The sequence below is a fragment of the Balaenoptera physalus genome (genome assembly GCF_965194825.1).
Source record: "Balaenoptera physalus genome assembly, chromosome: 10".
Lineage (NCBI taxonomy): Eukaryota > Metazoa > Chordata > Mammalia > Artiodactyla > Balaenopteridae > Balaenoptera > Balaenoptera physalus.
In genome coordinates this window covers 47,418,008-47,435,797 of record NC_138889.1, presented here as the reverse complement: position 1 = coordinate 47,435,797, position 17,790 = coordinate 47,418,008, and the positions used below count along the sequence as shown (strand labels likewise).

General features: G+C 37.7%; 1 protein-coding gene across 4 annotated transcripts in view; it reads right to left on the bottom strand.

The window, feature by feature from the left end:
• Window positions 1-17,790, bottom strand: part of GRM5 (glutamate metabotropic receptor 5) — a 543,363-nt gene that overhangs the window by 321,010 nt on the left and 204,563 nt on the right. For all 4 annotated transcript variants that reach the window (XM_082410113.1, XM_082410114.1, XM_082410115.1 and 1 more), the window contains one exon: window positions 13,048-13,297. In XM_082410113.1, coding sequence (XP_082266239.1) covers window positions 13,048-13,297 — 250 coding nt within the window. The remainder of the gene's footprint in view (window positions 1-13,047; window positions 13,298-17,790) is intronic.

The following is a 17,790-nucleotide window of genomic DNA, read 5'->3' as shown; positions in this document are numbered from 1 at the left end:
ATAAGAAACTAGTGTGATCTTTTCCAGTCATTTAACCACTTTGAGTCTCAATTTTCTCCCCTATAAAATGGGGATATTATTAGCAAACTTAAAGGCATCTAAAACCTGACACATCCAATATTACTTAAAACATTAAATTCCCCCCCCCTTTTCCTCTCATCATCTCCTTTCCTCTCCTGCTCCCCTCCTCTCCTTCCCACTCTCCTTGTCCTCTAACACACAATGGGAACTCAATGAAAATTACTTTTTTTTTTAACCTAATAAAAGATGGACAAAAGATGTATATAGATGGTTCATTAAAAAGAAGTATATAATTGGACTTTAGCATCAGAAAACAAGGTATAACCTTGTGCATAAAAAAAATACAAATTGTATTCCCCTGATATACCATTTTTCAAATATCAGATTCATAAATGAAAAGCTTGACACATATCCTGTCAGAAAAGCTGAAGGGAAAGAGCTACTTTCCATATATTACTGAAGGGAAAACAAAATTGTTCAACCCTTATGGTGGGGAATTTGACACTATCTAACAAAAGTACATCTGAATTTCTCTTTTGATCTAGCCAATCCCACTTCCAAGAATCTACCATGACGATTCATCTCTATAAATATGAAAAAGCACATGCCTGTGGTTATATATTACAACATAATTTATAGTAATAAAAGACTGGAAACAACCAAAAGGTCCATAGAGATGGAGGCTGGCTGAATAAACTGTGATACATTTTGTGGTAAAGTGTTAGCCAACGCCTTTAACCCTTCTGCATGAGTATTTAACTTCTGCCTAACTGTTCAGCACTGTACTCCTGGCAACTTGGTAAAAGTAGAATGTCAACTGTTTCCCAGCATTACTGCCTTTGATAAAAATGACCCCTGACTGGTACACTGCATCTGGACTGGGGGGAATTGTAAATAAATTATAAATATCTTACAAAAAACAACTTTTTTTTCACATTACAATTAAATTACATTGAATGGGAGACCTTCAAGATGGCGGAGGAGTAAGATGTGGAGATCACCTTCCTCCCCACAAATACATCAAAAATACACCTACATGTGGAACAACTCCTACAGAGCATCTACTGAATGCTGGCAGAAGACCTCAGACTTCCCAAAAGGCAAGAAAATCCCCACGTACCTGGGTAGGGCAAAAGAAAAAACAGAGACAAAAGAATAGGGACAGGGGGCTTCCCTGGTGGCGCAGTGGTTAAGAATCCGCCTGCCAATCCAGAGGACACAGGTTTGAGCCCTGGTCCGGGAAGATCCCACATGCCATGGAGCAACTAAGCCCATGTGCCACAACTACTGAGCCTGCACTCTAGAGCCTGCGAGCCACGACTACTGAGCCCGTGTGCCACAACTACTGAAGCCTGCACGCCTAGAGCCCGTGCTCCACAGCAAGAGAAGCCGCTGCAATGAGAAGCCCACACACACTGCAACGAAGAGTAGCCCCCGCTCGCCGCAACTAGAGAAAGCCCGAGCGCAGCAATGAAGACCCAACACAGCCAAAAATAAATAATTTTTAAAAACCCCCAAAACAAACAAACAAAACAAGAATAGGGACGGGACCTGCACCTCTGGGAGGGAGCTGTGAAGGAGGAAAAGTTTCCACACTCTAGGGAGCCCCTTCGCTGGCAGGGACAGGGGGTGGGCAGAGGCGAAGCTTCAGAGCCATGGAGGAGAGCACAGCAACAGGGGTGCAGAGGGCAAAGCAGAGAGATTGCCACACAGAGGATCAGTGCTGACCAGCACTCACCAACCTGAGACACTTGTCTGCTCACCCGCCAGGGCAGGTGGGGGCTGGGAGCTGAGGCTCAGGCTTTGGAGGTCAGACCCCAGGGTGAGGACTGGGGTTGGCAGCATGAACACAGACTTAAGGGAGCTAGTGCGCCACAGCTAGCCAGGAGGGAGTTCAGGAAAAAATCTGGACCTGCCTAAGATGCAAGAGACCATTGTTTCTGGATGCGCAAGGAGAGGGGATTCCTGCTCTGTGCACCCACAGAAGGCAGAGCACCACCTAAATGAGCTCCAGAGATGGGTGTGAGCCTCAGCTATCCGCTCGGACCCCAGAGATGGGCATGTAACGCTAACGCTGCCACCGCTGCCACCAAGAATCCTGCGTGCAAGCGCAGGTCACTACCCACACACACCCCGGAGCCTGTGCACCCTGCCATTGCCAGGGTCCTGAGATCCAGGGACAACTTCCCCGGGAGAACACACAGTGGCCTCAGGCTGTTGCAACATCACGCCAGCCTCTGCCACCACAGGCTCGGCCTACATGTCAATTATGACTACCGTACCCCTCCCTCTCCCCAGCCTGAGTGAGCAAGAGAGACCTAATCAGCCGCTGCTTTAACCCCCTCCTGTCTGGGCAGGGAACAGATACCTGAGGGCGGCCTACATGCAGAGGCGGGGCCAAAACCAAAGCTGAACCCTAGGAACTGTGCGAGAAAAGAAGAGAAAGGGAAATTTCTCCATGCAGCCTCAGGAGCAGTAGATTAAATCCCCACAATCAACTTGATGAACCCTGCATCTATGGAATACCTGAATAGACAATGAATATTCCCAAAATTGAGGCAGTGGACTTTGGGAGAAACTGTAGACTTGCAGTTTGCCTTCTGCATCTATTTGTTTCTGGCTTTTCTCTTTATCTTAGTTTAGTTTTTAGTGTTTGTTATCATTGGTGGATTTGTTTATTGGTTTGGTTGGTCCCTTTTTTAAAAATTTTATTTAAAAAATTTTTATTGTTATATATTTTTTTCTTTTTTCTCTTTTTGTGAGTGTGTATGTGTATGTTTCTTTGTGTGATTTTATCTGTTTAGGTTTGCTTTTACCATTTGTCCTAGGGTTCTCACTGTTCGTTTTCTTGTTGTTGTTGGTTGTTTCTTTACTTTTTATGAGTGTGTGTGTGTGTTTCTTTGTGTGCTTTTGTCTGTTTATATTTGCTTTTACCATTTGGTTTGGGGTTCTATCTGTTTTTGTTTTTGTTTTTGTTCCTTTTTTTCTTTCTTTGCTTCTGAGCCGGCTGGCTGGCAGGCTCTTGGTGCTCCAGCCAGGTGTCAGGCTTGAGCCTCTGAGGTGGGAGAGCCAAGTCCAGGACTTTGGACAACCAGCAGAGACCTCTCAGCCCCACGTAATATCAATCAGCAAGAGCTCTCCCAGAGATCTCCACCTCAACACTAAGACCCAGCTCCACCCAACGGCCAGAAGTTCCAATACTGGCTGCCCCATGCCAAACAACTAGCAAGACAGGAACACAACCATATCCATTAGCAAAGAGGCTGCCTAAAGTCATACTAAGTTCACAGACACCCCAAAACACACCACTGGACACGGCCCTGCCCACCAGAAGGACAAGATCCAGCCTCACCAACTAGGACACAGCCACCAGTCACCTCCACCAGTAAGCCTACACAAGCCACTGAATCAACCTCACCCTCTGGGACCAGACTAAAAACAAAGGGAACTACGAACCTGCAACCTGCGAAAAGGAGACCCCAAAAACAGTAAGTTAAACAAAATGAGAAGACAGAGAAATATGCAGCAGATGAAAGAGCAAGGTAAAAGCCCACCAAACCAAACAAATGAAGAGGAAATAGGCAGTCTGTCTGAAAAAGAATTAAGAGTAATGATAATAAAGATGATCCAAAATCTTGGAAATAGAATGGAGAAAAAACAAGAAACGTTTAAAAAGGACCTAGAAGAACTAAAGAGCAAACAAACAGTGAAGAACAACACAAAAACTGAAATTAAAAATACTCTAGAAGGAATCAATAGCAGAACAACTGAGGCAGAAGAACAGGTAAGTGACCTGGAAGATAAAATAGTGGAAATAACTACTGCAGAGCAGAATAAAGGAAAAAGAATGAAAAGAATTGAGGACAGTCTCAGAGACTTCTGGTACAACATTACATGCACCAGCATTTGAATTATAGGGGTCCCAGAAGAAGAAGAGAAAAAGAAAGGGTTGGAGAAAATATTTGAAGAGATTATAGTTGAAAACTTCCCTAATATGGGAAAGGCAATAGTCAATCATATCCAGGAAGTGCAGAGAGTCCTATACAGGATAAATCCAAGACAATATTACTCAAACTAGCAAAAATTAAATAAAGAAAAAATATTAAAAGCAGCAAGGGAAAAACAACAAATAACATACAAGGGATTGCCCATAAGGTTAACAGCTGATCTTTCAGCAGAAACTCTACAAGCCAGAACGGAGTGGCAGGACATATTTAAAGTGATGAAAGGGAAAAGCCTACAAACACGATTACTCTACACAGCACGGATCTCATTCAGATTTGATGGAGAAATTAAAACCTTTACAGACCAGCAAAAGTTAAGAGAATTCAGTACCACCAAACCAGCTTTACAACAAATGCTAAAGGAACTTCTCTAGGCAGGAAACACAAGAGAAGGAAAAGACCTACAATAATAAACCCAAAACAATTAAGAAAATGGTAATAGGAACATACATATCAATAATTACCTTAAATGTAAATGGATTAAATGCACCAACCAAAAGACACAGACTGGCTGGCTGAATGCATACAAAAACAAGACCCCTATATATGCTGTCTACAAGAGACCCACTTCAGACCTAGGGACACATACAGACTGAAAGTGAGGTGATGGAAAAAGATATTCCATGTAAATGGAAATCAAAAGAAAGCTGGAGGAGCAATACTCATCAGACAAAATAGACTTTAAAATAAAGACTATTATAAGAGACAAAGAAGGACACTACGTAATGATCAAGGGATCAATCCAACAAGAAGATATAACAGTTGTAAATATCTATGCACCCAACATAGGAGCACCTCAATACATAAGGCAAATGCTAACAGCCAAAAAAGGGGAAATCAACAGTAACACAATAATAGTAGGGGACTTTAACACCCCCTTTCACCAATGGACAGATCATCGAAAATGAAAATAAATAAGGAAACACAAGCTTTAAATGACACATTAGACCAGATGCACTTAATTGATATTTATAGGACATTCTATCCAAAAACAACAGAATACACCTTCTTCTCAAGTGTTCATGGAACATTCTCCAGGATAGGTCATATCTTAAGTCACAAAACAAGCCTTGGTAAATTTAAGAAAATTGAAATCATATCAAGTATCTTTTCCGACCACAACGCTATATCAATTATAGGAAAAAAACTGTAAAATATACAAACACGTGGACGCTACACAATACACTACTAAGTAACCAAGAGATCACTGAAGAAATCAAAGAGGAAATCAAAAACTACCTAGAAACAAATGACAATGAAAACACGACGACCCAAAACCTATGGGATGCAGCAAAAGCAGTTCTAAGAGGGAAGTTTATAGCAATACAATCCTACCTTAAGAAACAACTCAAATAAACAACCTAACCTTACACCTAAAGCAATTAGAGAAAGAAGAACAAAAAACCCCAAAGTTAGCAGAAGGAAAGAAATCATAAAGATCAGATCAGAAATAAATAAAAAAGAAATGAAGGAAATGATAGCAAAGATCAATAAAACTATAAACTGGTTCTTTGAGAAGATAAACAAAACTGATAAACCATTAGCCAGACTCATCGAGAAAAAAAGGAAGAAGACTCAAATCAACAGAATTACAAGTGAAAAAGTAGAAGTAACAACTGACACCGCAGAAATATAAAGGATCATGAGAGACTACTACGAGCAACTATATGCCAATAAAATGGACAATCTGGAAGAAATGGACAAATTCTTGGAAAAGTACAACCTGCCAAGACTGAACCAGGAAGAAACAGAAAATATGAGCAGACCAATCACAAGCACTGAAATTGAAACTGTGATTAAAAATCTTGCAACAAACAAAAGCCCAGGGCCAGATGACTTCACAGGCAAATTCTATCAAACATTTAGAGAAGACTAATACCTATCCTTCTCAAACTCTTCCAAATGTAGCAGACAGAGATACACTCCCAAGCTCATTCTACAAAGCCACCGTCACCCTGATACCAAAACCAGACAAAGATGTTACAAAAATAGAAAACTATGGGCCAATATCACTAATGAACATAGATGCAAAACTCCTCAACAAAACACTAGCAAACAGAATCCAAGAGCACATTAAAAGGATCATACACCATGATCAAGTGGGTTTCATCCCAGGAATGCAAGGATTCTTCAATATATGCAAATCAATCAATGTGATACACCTTATTAACAAATTGAAGGATAAAAACCATATGATAATCTCAATGATGTAGAAAAAGCTTTCGAGAAAATTCAACACCCATTTATAATAAAAACTCTCCAGAAAGTAGGCAGAGAGGGAACCTACCTCAACATAATAAAGGCCATATATGATAAACCCATAGCCAACATCATTCTCAATGGTGAAAAACTGAAACCATTTCCTCTAAGATCAGAAACAAGACAAGGTTGCCCACTCTCACCACTATTATTCAACATAGTTTTGGAAGTTGTAGCCACGACCATCAGAGAAGAAAGATAAATAAAAGGAATCCAAATCGGAAAAGAAGCAGTAAAACTGTCACTGTTTGCAGTTGACAGGATACTATACACAGAGAATCCTAAAGATGCTACCAGAAAACTCCTAGAGCTAATCAATGAATTTGGTAAAGTAGCAGGATACAAAATTAATGCACAGAATTCTCTTGCATTCCTATACACTAATGATGAAAAATCTGAAAGTGAAATTAAGGAAACACTCCCATTTACCATTGCAGCTAAAAGAATAAAATACCTAGGAATAAACCTACCTAAGGAGACAAAAGACCTGTATGCAGAAAACTATAGGACACTGCTGAAAGAAATTAAAGATGATACAAACAGATGGAGAGATATACCATGTTCTTGAATTGGAAGAATCAACACTGTGAAAATGACTATACTACCCAAAGCAATCCATAGATTCAGTGCAATCCCTATCAAACTACCACTGGCATTTCTCACAGAACTAGAACAAAAAATTTCACAATTTGTATGGAAATACAAAAGACCCCAAATAGCCAAAGCAATCTTGAGAAAATAAAACGGAGCTGGAGGAATCAGGTCCCTGATGTCAGACTATACTACAAAGCTACAGGAATGAAGACAGTATGGTACTGGCACAAAAACAGAAATATAGATCAATGGAACAGGATCAAAAGCCCAGAGATAGATCCATGCACATATGGTTACGTTATCATTGACAAAACAGGCAAGAATATACAATGGGAAAAGACAGCCTCTTCAATAAGTGGTGCTGGGAAAACTGGACAGCTACATGTAAAAAAATGAAAATAGAACACTTCCTAACAGCATACACAAAAATAAACTCAAAATGGATTAAAGACCTAAATGTAAGGCCAGACACTATAAAACTCTTAGAGGAAAAGAAAGGCAGAACACTCTATGACATAAATCACAGCAAGATCCTTTTTGACCCACCTCCAGAGAAATGGAAAAAAACCCAAAAATTAACAAATGGGACCTAATGAAACTTAAAAGCTTTTCCACAGCCACGTAAACCATAAACAAGACAAAAAGACAACCCTCAGAATGGGAGAAAATATTGGCAAATGGAACAACTGACAAAAGATTAATCTCCAAAATATACAAGCAGCTCATGCAGCTCAATATCAAAAAAAACAAATAACCCAATCCAAAAATGGGCGGAAGACCTAAACAGACATTTCTCCAAAGAAGACATACAGATTGCCAAAAAACACATGAAAGGATGCTCAACATCACTAATCATTAGAGAAATGCAAATCAAAACCACAGTGAGGTATCACCTCACACCTGTCAGTATGGCCATCATCAAAAAATCTACAAACAGTAAATGCTGGAGAGGGTGTGGAGAAAAGGGAACCCTCTTGCACTGTTGGTGGGAATGTAAATTGATACAGCCACTATGGAGAACAGTATAGAGGTTCTCTAAAAAACTAAAAATAGAACTACCATATGACCCAGCAATCCCACTACTGGGCATATACCCTGAGAAAACCATAATTCAAAAAGAGACATGTACTACAGTGTTCACTGCAGCACTATTTACAATAGCCAGGACACGGAAGCAACCTAAATGTCCATCGACAGATGTATGGATAAAGAAGATGTGGCACATATATACAATGGAATATTACTCAGCCATAAAAAGAAACGAAATTGAGTTATGTGTAGTGAGGTGGATGGACCTAGAGTCTGTCACACAGAGTGAAATAAGTCACAAAGATAAAAACAAATACCATATGCTAACATATATATATGTAATCTAAAAAAAAAAATGGTTCTAATGAACCTAGGGACAGGACAGGAATAAAGACGCAGACATAGAGAACAGACTTCACGACACAGGGAGGGGTAAGGGTAAGCTGGGACGAAGTGAGAGAGTAGCATTGACATATATACACTACCAAATGTAAAACAGATAGCTAATGGGAAGCAGCTGCATAGCACAGGGAGCTCAGCTTGGTGCTTTGTGACCAACTAGAGGGGTGGGATAGTACAGCAACTATGGCTAACTATATGGAGTTTCCTCAGAAAATTAAAAATAGAGTTGCCATATGATCCAGCAATCGCACTCCTGGGCATATGTCCAGACAAAACTATAATTCAAAAAGATACATGCATCCCTATGCTCACAGCAGTACTATTCACAATAGCCAAGGCAAAACAAAGCAACCTAAATGTCTATCAACAGATGAATGGTTCAAGAAGATGTGGTACATATATATCAATACAATGGAATATTACTCAGCCATAAAAAAGAAAGAAATAATGTCATTTGCAGCAACATGGATGGACCTAGAGATTATCATACTAAGCAAAGTAAGTCAGAAAAAGAAAGACGAAAACCATATGATATCACTTACATGTGGAATCTAAAATATGACACAAATCAACTTATCTACGAAACAGAAATAGACTCGCAGACATAGAGAACAGATTCATGGTTGTCAAGGGTAAGAGGGGGTGGGAGAGGGATGGAATGGGAGTTTGGGGTTAGCAGATGCAAACTAGTATATGTAGAATGGATAAACAACAAGGTCTTACTTTGTAGCACAGGGAACTATATTCTATATCCTGAGATTAAACCATAAAGGAAAAGAATATAAAAAAAGTATATATATATATATATATATATATGTATAACTGAATAACTTTGCTCTACAGCAGAAATTAATACAACATTTGAAATCAACTATACTTCAATTTAAGAAAACATTTTAAAAGCTAAAAAAAAAAGTAGCTTGAAATCAGTAACCTCTGGATAAAGAAAAGAAACACTGGTAATAATTCCCAATTAGTTTTGAAATTTAAGTACATTTTTTCTTGCGTCCTGGTAACCTACATAACATTGAAGGACAGAAATTCTTAATCCAAATAGCTAAATACTTTTAGTTAATCATAGATAAGATAAAACAATCTTTACATTGTTAATTTGCTAAAAGTTGGTCCTTGTTTCCACATTAATATTTAGGCTTACAACTTGTAAATAATACATCTCAAATAATATTTTCCCAAGTCAAGATCTAAAACACCATATCCATTCTAGAAAAATAAGCCCCTTTAGAAATGTCATTACCGTTCAGATTATTGATCTCATCCTGCTGCCAGGGCTAAAGCGTTTAGCAAGACTATTTCCGGGACCTGGAGAGGACATTTTTATTGGCAGTAAGACAACAGATTAACCAGAGTTCAAATAAGAAGACCCAGTGGCCAGGTCTATGTCACTCTAACATTCTACAGATGTGCAACACAGATGGTGAGATATGTTGATAGATGTGGTTGCCTTGGCAGCACCTGCCTAACATTTTAGTTGAATGACCTATTAAACATGCCTGTCCCAAGGCAGCTGGATAGATTTTTAAGTAACTATAGCTGTTAAATGTGGAAACCTCTAGGAAGTTCTGAATATAGAGTCTTTCTCTTAGCTTTGACTTCCAGTTTATAGGAACTACCCACCCAAGTTTGTGTTGGGGGTAGGGGAAGGAAGGAACATAAAGAGAGATTGGGGGAGTATATGCAAACAAAATTTTCTTAAAGTTCTAGGAGGAGTATAGGGTGAGTTGAATAAGAGTTTTTAGGAGGGAACATTAATATAAAAATGCTAACTTCAATTGGAATTATCTAGGATAGTTTTTTTTTTCTCCACCGAGGATCTATGAAGAACCAGGGATTTGCTGCCAGATTATAACTTCTCCCCTGTTTCTATTCTATAGGAGACAGGTTAGTAGAGAAAAGCACAAGATTCTGAGTCATGGTAATTGGGCTTTTGTGTGACCTTGACCATGTCATTCAAATGTTTGTGGTATCAGTTTCCTCACTTGTAAAATGAGAGTGAATAGATGTTCTAAATTCTCTTACAACTATTAAGTTCTGCTTTTCTGCTCAGTGTCTTAGACCTCCACTTTTACAAACAGGAATATCTTAAACTTACTAAGAAGCAGCAGAACATAGTGCTAACTGCTCCGTCTCTAGACTTACATAGACATTTTAAATTTTGCCTTCATGGCATACGTCTATATATCATATTATTATTTCTCAGCATTTATTGAGTCTTAAGAGTCCTTGTCTATAATATGGAGATGATAATAGTACTCATCATGCAAGTCGTTCTCAGATTTTTTTCACAGCACTTATTTCCTTCTATCTAACTTATCATCTGTAAGGTCCATAAGGGTAGTGATTACTGTCTATTTTGTTCACTGATGTATTCCAAGCATCTTAACAGAAACTAGCCACTCAATATTTGTCAAATGAATAATTAAATGAAACAATGCATGTAAAGTGGTTAGTGCAGTAATTGGCACACAGCAGTTGATAAATGATCCTATAAATGGTCCTGATAAATGGTTTTATTAATACCCACAGTGCCTTTTCACTATGAAGAAGTAGGAATGGAAGAAGTGGGAATTTCATGAGAAGATGAAGGGGACTAAGGACCATAATGTTGTTTCCAAATATTGTAAAGAGTATCACATGTCACCTGCAAAGAAAATAATATGATCCAAGATGTGGAAACTACAGAGAGACATTTTTAAAATTCAGAGAAAGGAGGAGTTTTCTAACAACATTGCTCAAAGATGAACTGGTGCTCAAGCAAATGTTGAATTATTATTGGCCAATAAATGAGAGAATTAGGAAATATAATTAAAGGTTATAAATCTATTATTTCATGGATGAAATGATTTGAAAAGAACTTCTTATAAAGAGCATATACAGAATAAAATTTTAAATATACAAAATATTGAATTTTGGCCTTGTGATACTGCTGGCAAAAAATGTAGATGGAAAATGGCAAATACAGTAAATATCAATCTATTTTTCTTGGGTACATGTGATCAAAAAACATTTGTTTGTGACAAAACATATGGCTGAAAAACAAGTGCTGCTGATTTGTTTTATTAATGTTGGCAAAGCAGCAGATAGGAGCTACAGAATCCCTTATCCCCCATTCCCTCCCCAAGGAAAAACAGGACTGTTTAAAGCCAGCGTCTTTCTTTCTTGTTCTTTTTATCCCACTGGTAACACTGCACTTTGGACTTTCAGAATATTGGCAGTGAGAATGTTCTTGGATTATATGAAATGAACTGATGCATCACTCTTGCCAACTAGGGGTGATTTTAGACAAAATGTATGGCATCGATGAGAAAGGAATCTCAATATCATTTTTATGAAGGATGGTTGGCCTCATATAAAACAGTCCCATCAATCTATTGCCATCAGCTCAGACAGAAAAGAATTAGGTACATAAACTGGCTGTCATAAAATGTAGCCGAGTAGGAGCGAAGTCTGATCACAGAAGGTCAGTTACACATTTTCGAAAATAAAGGAAGCATGTTTTCTATAATGAGCCAGCAAAAGTTAATAACAAGTGAGTTGGCTTTTTATTTTGGACAGTAATACTGAGAAAGATGCAATGGTTCTGAAGGTTTTCTCTGTTCTTTAAGTTGGCTACCTATTGAGAAAAGATATGTGATAACATGATAACTTTTTAAAGGTATGAAATGGTGAACTGCATTCACCTGTTAAAACTATGGTGTTGACTTGGACCGTGATGGTTAATTTTATGTAACATCTTGATTGGGCCACAGGGTGCCAAAACATTTAGCCAAACATTATTCTGTCTATGAGGGTGTGTCTGGATGAGATTAACATTAGTATGGGTAGACTGAGTAATGACGTTTATTCTTCCTAAATTGGGTGGGTCTCATCCAATCAATTGAAGACCTGAAAAAGGCTGAGTAAGAGGGAACTCCTTCATGACTTGCTTGTGTTGGGATATCAGTCTTTTCTGGCCTTCAGACTTGAACTGGAACATTGGCTTTTCTTGGGTCTCAAGCCTGCCAGCTTTCAGACCAGAGCTGTAACACTGACTCTCCTGGGTATCTCTCTCCATAGACATACATTATTGTTTCTATTTCTTTGTAGAACCCCAACTAATACACTGATTCAACAGGATCAGGAGGAAATGAGCTGAGCTGTGCCAATCAAGTGCATTATCCAGATAATGAAAGTCAGTCCCTATAGAAGTTAATCTTTTAGAAACTGGTCTGGTAACAATGTGAGTGACCAGGCAATGTGATAACACTTTTGCAATATAAAATAATGAGCCAAATTACGAACGCTTTTACAATTAGTTCTAGAAGCAATTCCTCACGTTCCAGCCCCAAATTCTAAGATTCTATCTTATAAAACAAGCTTGCATAGCCATTCTCAGAATCAATTTCAGAAGCAACAGCATAAAGTTTGAAAGGTGTTTACCTCCAAGGGGATTATGCAAGAATTTAAAAATCCTTCTCATTTCCTTACAGTTAGTTTTTGAGGACTGAAGGACTCATCATTTTCATATGTTGATTCTTGTTATTATCAGTAATCAGCACGTGGCCTATCTACTTATTTTCCATGATTATTTTCAGGCTCTGGTGTTTTATGATTTTTAAGCCCTACTTCCACTACACAGATTAAGCTTCCAAAGCATCTGTCTTCAGGCACCAAAAGACACCCTTTGATTTTCCCAAATTCCTGACTTGACTTCCATGTGAATTTTCTCCTTGTCACTTACCTGCCCAGAAGCAGAAATTCTCCTGCCAGCCCCAGGCGCCTCATGGCCATCAGCAGACCTCTCACTGTCATGCCCTCGCAGAAGCAGGCCACCACCCGGGCCTTGGGCAGGTGACCCCTGAGCTTCTTCAGCAGTTTATCGAAGCTCTGCTCCCCCGCGTTGCTATAGATTTTGTAAGAGTGAGCGATGCAAATCCCTTCCTTGGCTGACATATCTTTGAACGCTTCCATCCCACTTTCTCCATAGTTGCCTGTGTGGAAACACATAAGCAGAGGGGAGAATGTTGGATTCATTGGGTAGAGTTGGAATGCAGAAGTGCTGCTGGGAGCGTGAAGGTCACCTGGTAGTGTTGGATTTGGAACCTGAAGTCCTGAGTGAGGTTTTGCTTTTTCACTGACTTGCTTATCTGGGCAATTTACAATGAAACTACAGGATACATATATGCATTGATCTTTTAAAACTTTTTCACTAAGAGAGAACATTACAAAAATACAAGCAATTTGGCTCCCCCTTTGACTCAAAAAAGCTCATATTCTAATGTGAGATGATGGAAAATATTTATCTGCTATCTTTTCATTCTGTCTCACTTCCTTTTATTTCTCATTATATGATCTTCTTACCCCACCGATTCAGATTTTTGTGTTTAAAGACATTACACACAGATGCAATACATATACTTTATATAGTATAGACGTACAAATATCTTAGAGTATTTTATTTTATAGAATATTATCCATATATTTTATAAATAATCATGAGAGTTTGTGGTTTTATCCCAAGTGAAAATTCCAGATCCTTGATTGAGATTTTAGTCTTGTCACAGATAAATATATTAGCTCATGTAAAACATTTAAAGTTTTATTATATATAACCATTGAAAAGTTACCGATATATGGGGGAAAAATTCCAAAGTATTTTGCAACATTTTGGGGTTAAGGACTGATGGTGGTCTTTTAAAATTACAGAACATGGGGATCAATATTGACAATCACTTATAGGCCAGGAAGTGTATCAATATTATTATATATGTGACCTCATTTAACTCTCAGAATAATATATTGAGAAATATATTATGACCTCCTTCTACAGATAAGAAAACAGATGAGGCATTTAGGTTTACAGTTGCCCAGAGTTAATATCCCCAGTAGGTGGAAAGTTCCGTTCCATTCACAGATCTGTCTAAGAGTGCAGAATCTGCTCCCTCCACTCTTCTACGGCTGACTTTTACGAGACTCAGAAGCCCAATTATATCTGCATTTCTCTTTCCTATTTAAAGGTCATGATGCTTCAAGTTTAGATATTTTGGGAGCCTTCTGAGGCCCTATAAATCATGACGGGTTCATTTTCTGAGTTTTCAAAAGACTAGGCGGGTAAGGGTGATTGATTTTAGAAATACAGGAGACTATTACAAGACAACCAAGCTGTGGGATGTAAGTGGCCTAGCAATCAACTAGACCTAGGAAATGGCATTTCATCAGGAGGAGTTAATCTCAAATGAATAAGGAAGTACAAGTCATTCGATTGCATACATTTCACTGTATGATGATAATAGAGATAATTTATAAATAACTCTACTCATGTAACATTTTGATGTTTGGAAAGTTAGTTCATATATCTGAGCTCACGCTCCTTACACCAACTCTGTGATAAAGGTACTATTATCTTCCCTTCGCAGCTGATAAAACTGAAGTTCGCGTTTAACAAGTAGATGGCAGAGTCTTGGTTTGAAAATCTATCCTCTCCCTCCTGGCCCTGTGTGTGCTCCATCTTAGCAGGGGTGCCTTGTTGCAAATGAGAGCCTCAGACTTTGAGGGTGGGTTTTCGTGTAGGTTTATCCTCATGAACAAACTGTGAAGCGCAAAGCAGAGCAGGCCAGCTTGAGTCCCAGCCAAAAACACTGGTAGGCCCAGCTGCATCTTTCCTTCTTCTCCAGAATTTCAGCAACAAGAAACCTCTATGATGATGGCAGGTAGGCGATGTAGTTATTTTGCAATTAACAAAGGTTAAAGGGCTCTTCCTGAAAAATGTGCAAAGGGGTCTAAATTATTAGTCTTACACTAACCTGAGTAATCTATTATTTTCTGATTACTTTTAGCCAACTCTATTTTTCAATTGACTACCCTGCACTTGATGCTTTAATTAACACTGGGGCATTTGGATAAATAATTTGATATTAGGTGCATAGTGATTGTGATGGCAATAATGAAAATTCTCAATACATTCATAGTTAAACAACAAAAAATACCTGACAGATTTATAATCTTTAGCACCTCCCCAACAGCCTTGTTTTAACATTTTTTTTTTTGCTTATACAGTAAGTTATATATAGAAGCAGCTTGCAATAGAGAACTTTGTTATTAGAGAGATCTGAGTTCTAATTTAGCTTGGGTTGTTCTAAATCTCAGCTTTATCACCTGAAAATCACAGATAACACTGCCTAATATATGAGTATTTTGTATATTATATTTTATGTATGTAAAATATCTTACAGATAGCCTGAACCTAATTAATTGCACATATTGGGGTTATAAAGAATATTCTAGACAAAGTTAAGATGCCCTCTCTTGGAGCAACTAAAACAAATCGTGGAGCAAATGGCATTAATACTGAACATTAGACTAAAAAATAAGCTTAAACTAGTGGGGGAAATATGATTTTGTTAGAGCAAAGCCCAAGAATTATTCTTTAAAATTAAAATAGGAAACAGTTGCAATATATGTGTAACATAAAAATTTCTGCAGAATACTAATTTTGAGTTAATAAAAGAAACCCATTCTAAGTTGGGAATTAAAAATGGGAATATGTATTCCAATAAAATTGGGAAGCTTGAAGTGTTTAGATTTTCAGTAGTTGATATAATGACTACATTTGAGAATTACATATTTAAAAATAAAGGAGAGGGCTTCCCTGGTGGCGCAGTGGTTGAGAGTCTGCCTGCCAATGCAGGGGACACGGGTTCGAGCCCTGATCTGGGAGGATCCCACATGCCGCGGGGCAACTGGGCCCGTGAGCCACAATCGCTGAGCCTGCGCATCTGGAGCCTGTGCTCCGCCAACAAGAGGCCGCGATGGTGAGAGGTCCGCGCACCGTGATGAAGAGTGGACCCCGCTTGCCACAACTAGAGAAAGCCCTCACACAAAAACGAAGACCCAACACAGCCATAAATAAATAAATAAATAAAAAGAACGTGAATTTCTTTAAAAAATAAAAAAAATAAAAAAATAAAGGAGAAACTATAAAAATTTCATAGGCTTCTTGAAGAAAATGAAATAGATTTCAAGCACTGTACAGAATGAGAAAAAAGGTGAGGAAGCAAAGATTTATTTTTTCAACAAGGAAACAAAGGTGATAGATAAAGGAAGATATGGTGTAAAATATGAAACTAGTCTGTGGCTTCAACTAAGCGTCTGGCAAAAGTAAGAAGAAATCTATTCGACATTCTTCTTTAAGTAGCAGAGGGTCTGTGGCTTGGAATTATGACAAGAAAATGTAATCATAGTCCTACTTGACTCTTAGCTCACACTATTTATAACTGTAATGATGCAAATGTCAATTATTAATTTTCAACTGTATAAGTCTACATATAGGCAAGGTAGAAAACTTATTATGCAATAGAAAATATATGTTACCAATCTTTCCAATGAAAATTACAACAGAGGACGATTTTAGGTTGAGATGTGGAAGTAGGGAGAGTTGATGAGAAAAGGAAGACTATTAAAATACTCCACTCACTATTTGGAAGTCAAGATATACAGAAAACAAAAGAGAGATGATTAACAGAATTATTTGAGTCTGAAAAAAATGAGATTAATCTAATAATACAATTATATTGAGAAGAAATAAGAATATATGTGAATTAAGAGATGTCTACTTTCCATAAATTAAAAAGTAGGCATTAAAAAGTAAGCATATATTCATACTACTTAGAAATATGAAGGTGAAAACCAGAAAAGAAGAACGTAAAGTGCTCTTTCTTACTTTAAGCCATTCTGCATGACATGATTTTGAAAAATATTAAAGTACAAGTTTGATGAAAATATTTTAAATAACAGACTTAAAAGTTATTGAAATTGCAGAGATATATGGAAAATTTTAAATGGAATGCCAAGTGAACATTACTGAATAAAGAAATTCAGCATGCTGATAGGATAAAATTTTCCTATAATTTCCTTAAATCAAATGTAAGAGTAAATATTAATTTATAACTTTTAGATATCATTGTATATTTCTGGTGAGATATACTCACATGCAATTATTAAAATACAATATAATAAAATAACTTGAGAACTTGGGGGTAGCTAATTTTGTAAATAGCATTATTATAGAGCAAAATTGATCAGAATCAAATTTTATCTCAACCAATTGCTTAGATATCACTTTGTTTTGGTTCTATGTTTCTATCACATCAGTTAAGATTTGGCTATATTGTATGCATTTTTTTTTCCATTTCAACCACAGAATGAGAACCTAATGGATAAAAATGTAAAATAGGATCAAGGTTATTTTTTTTCTTATATCATGAAAGATACCAATCCTGAAGCCATGGCAGAATGCTTAATTCACATTTATTCTAAGAGCAGATGCTCTACTTAAAATCATATTAGTCATTTCTAGTATGCCAGAAAGACTTTACAATTGAGATGGTTTTCAACAAGATGTCACATCTAAATTAAAATAGAAAAGTCCAGTTAATTTTCCTTCCTCCTGTCAAATCACCTTCTACTTACTGTTCCTTTAATATCA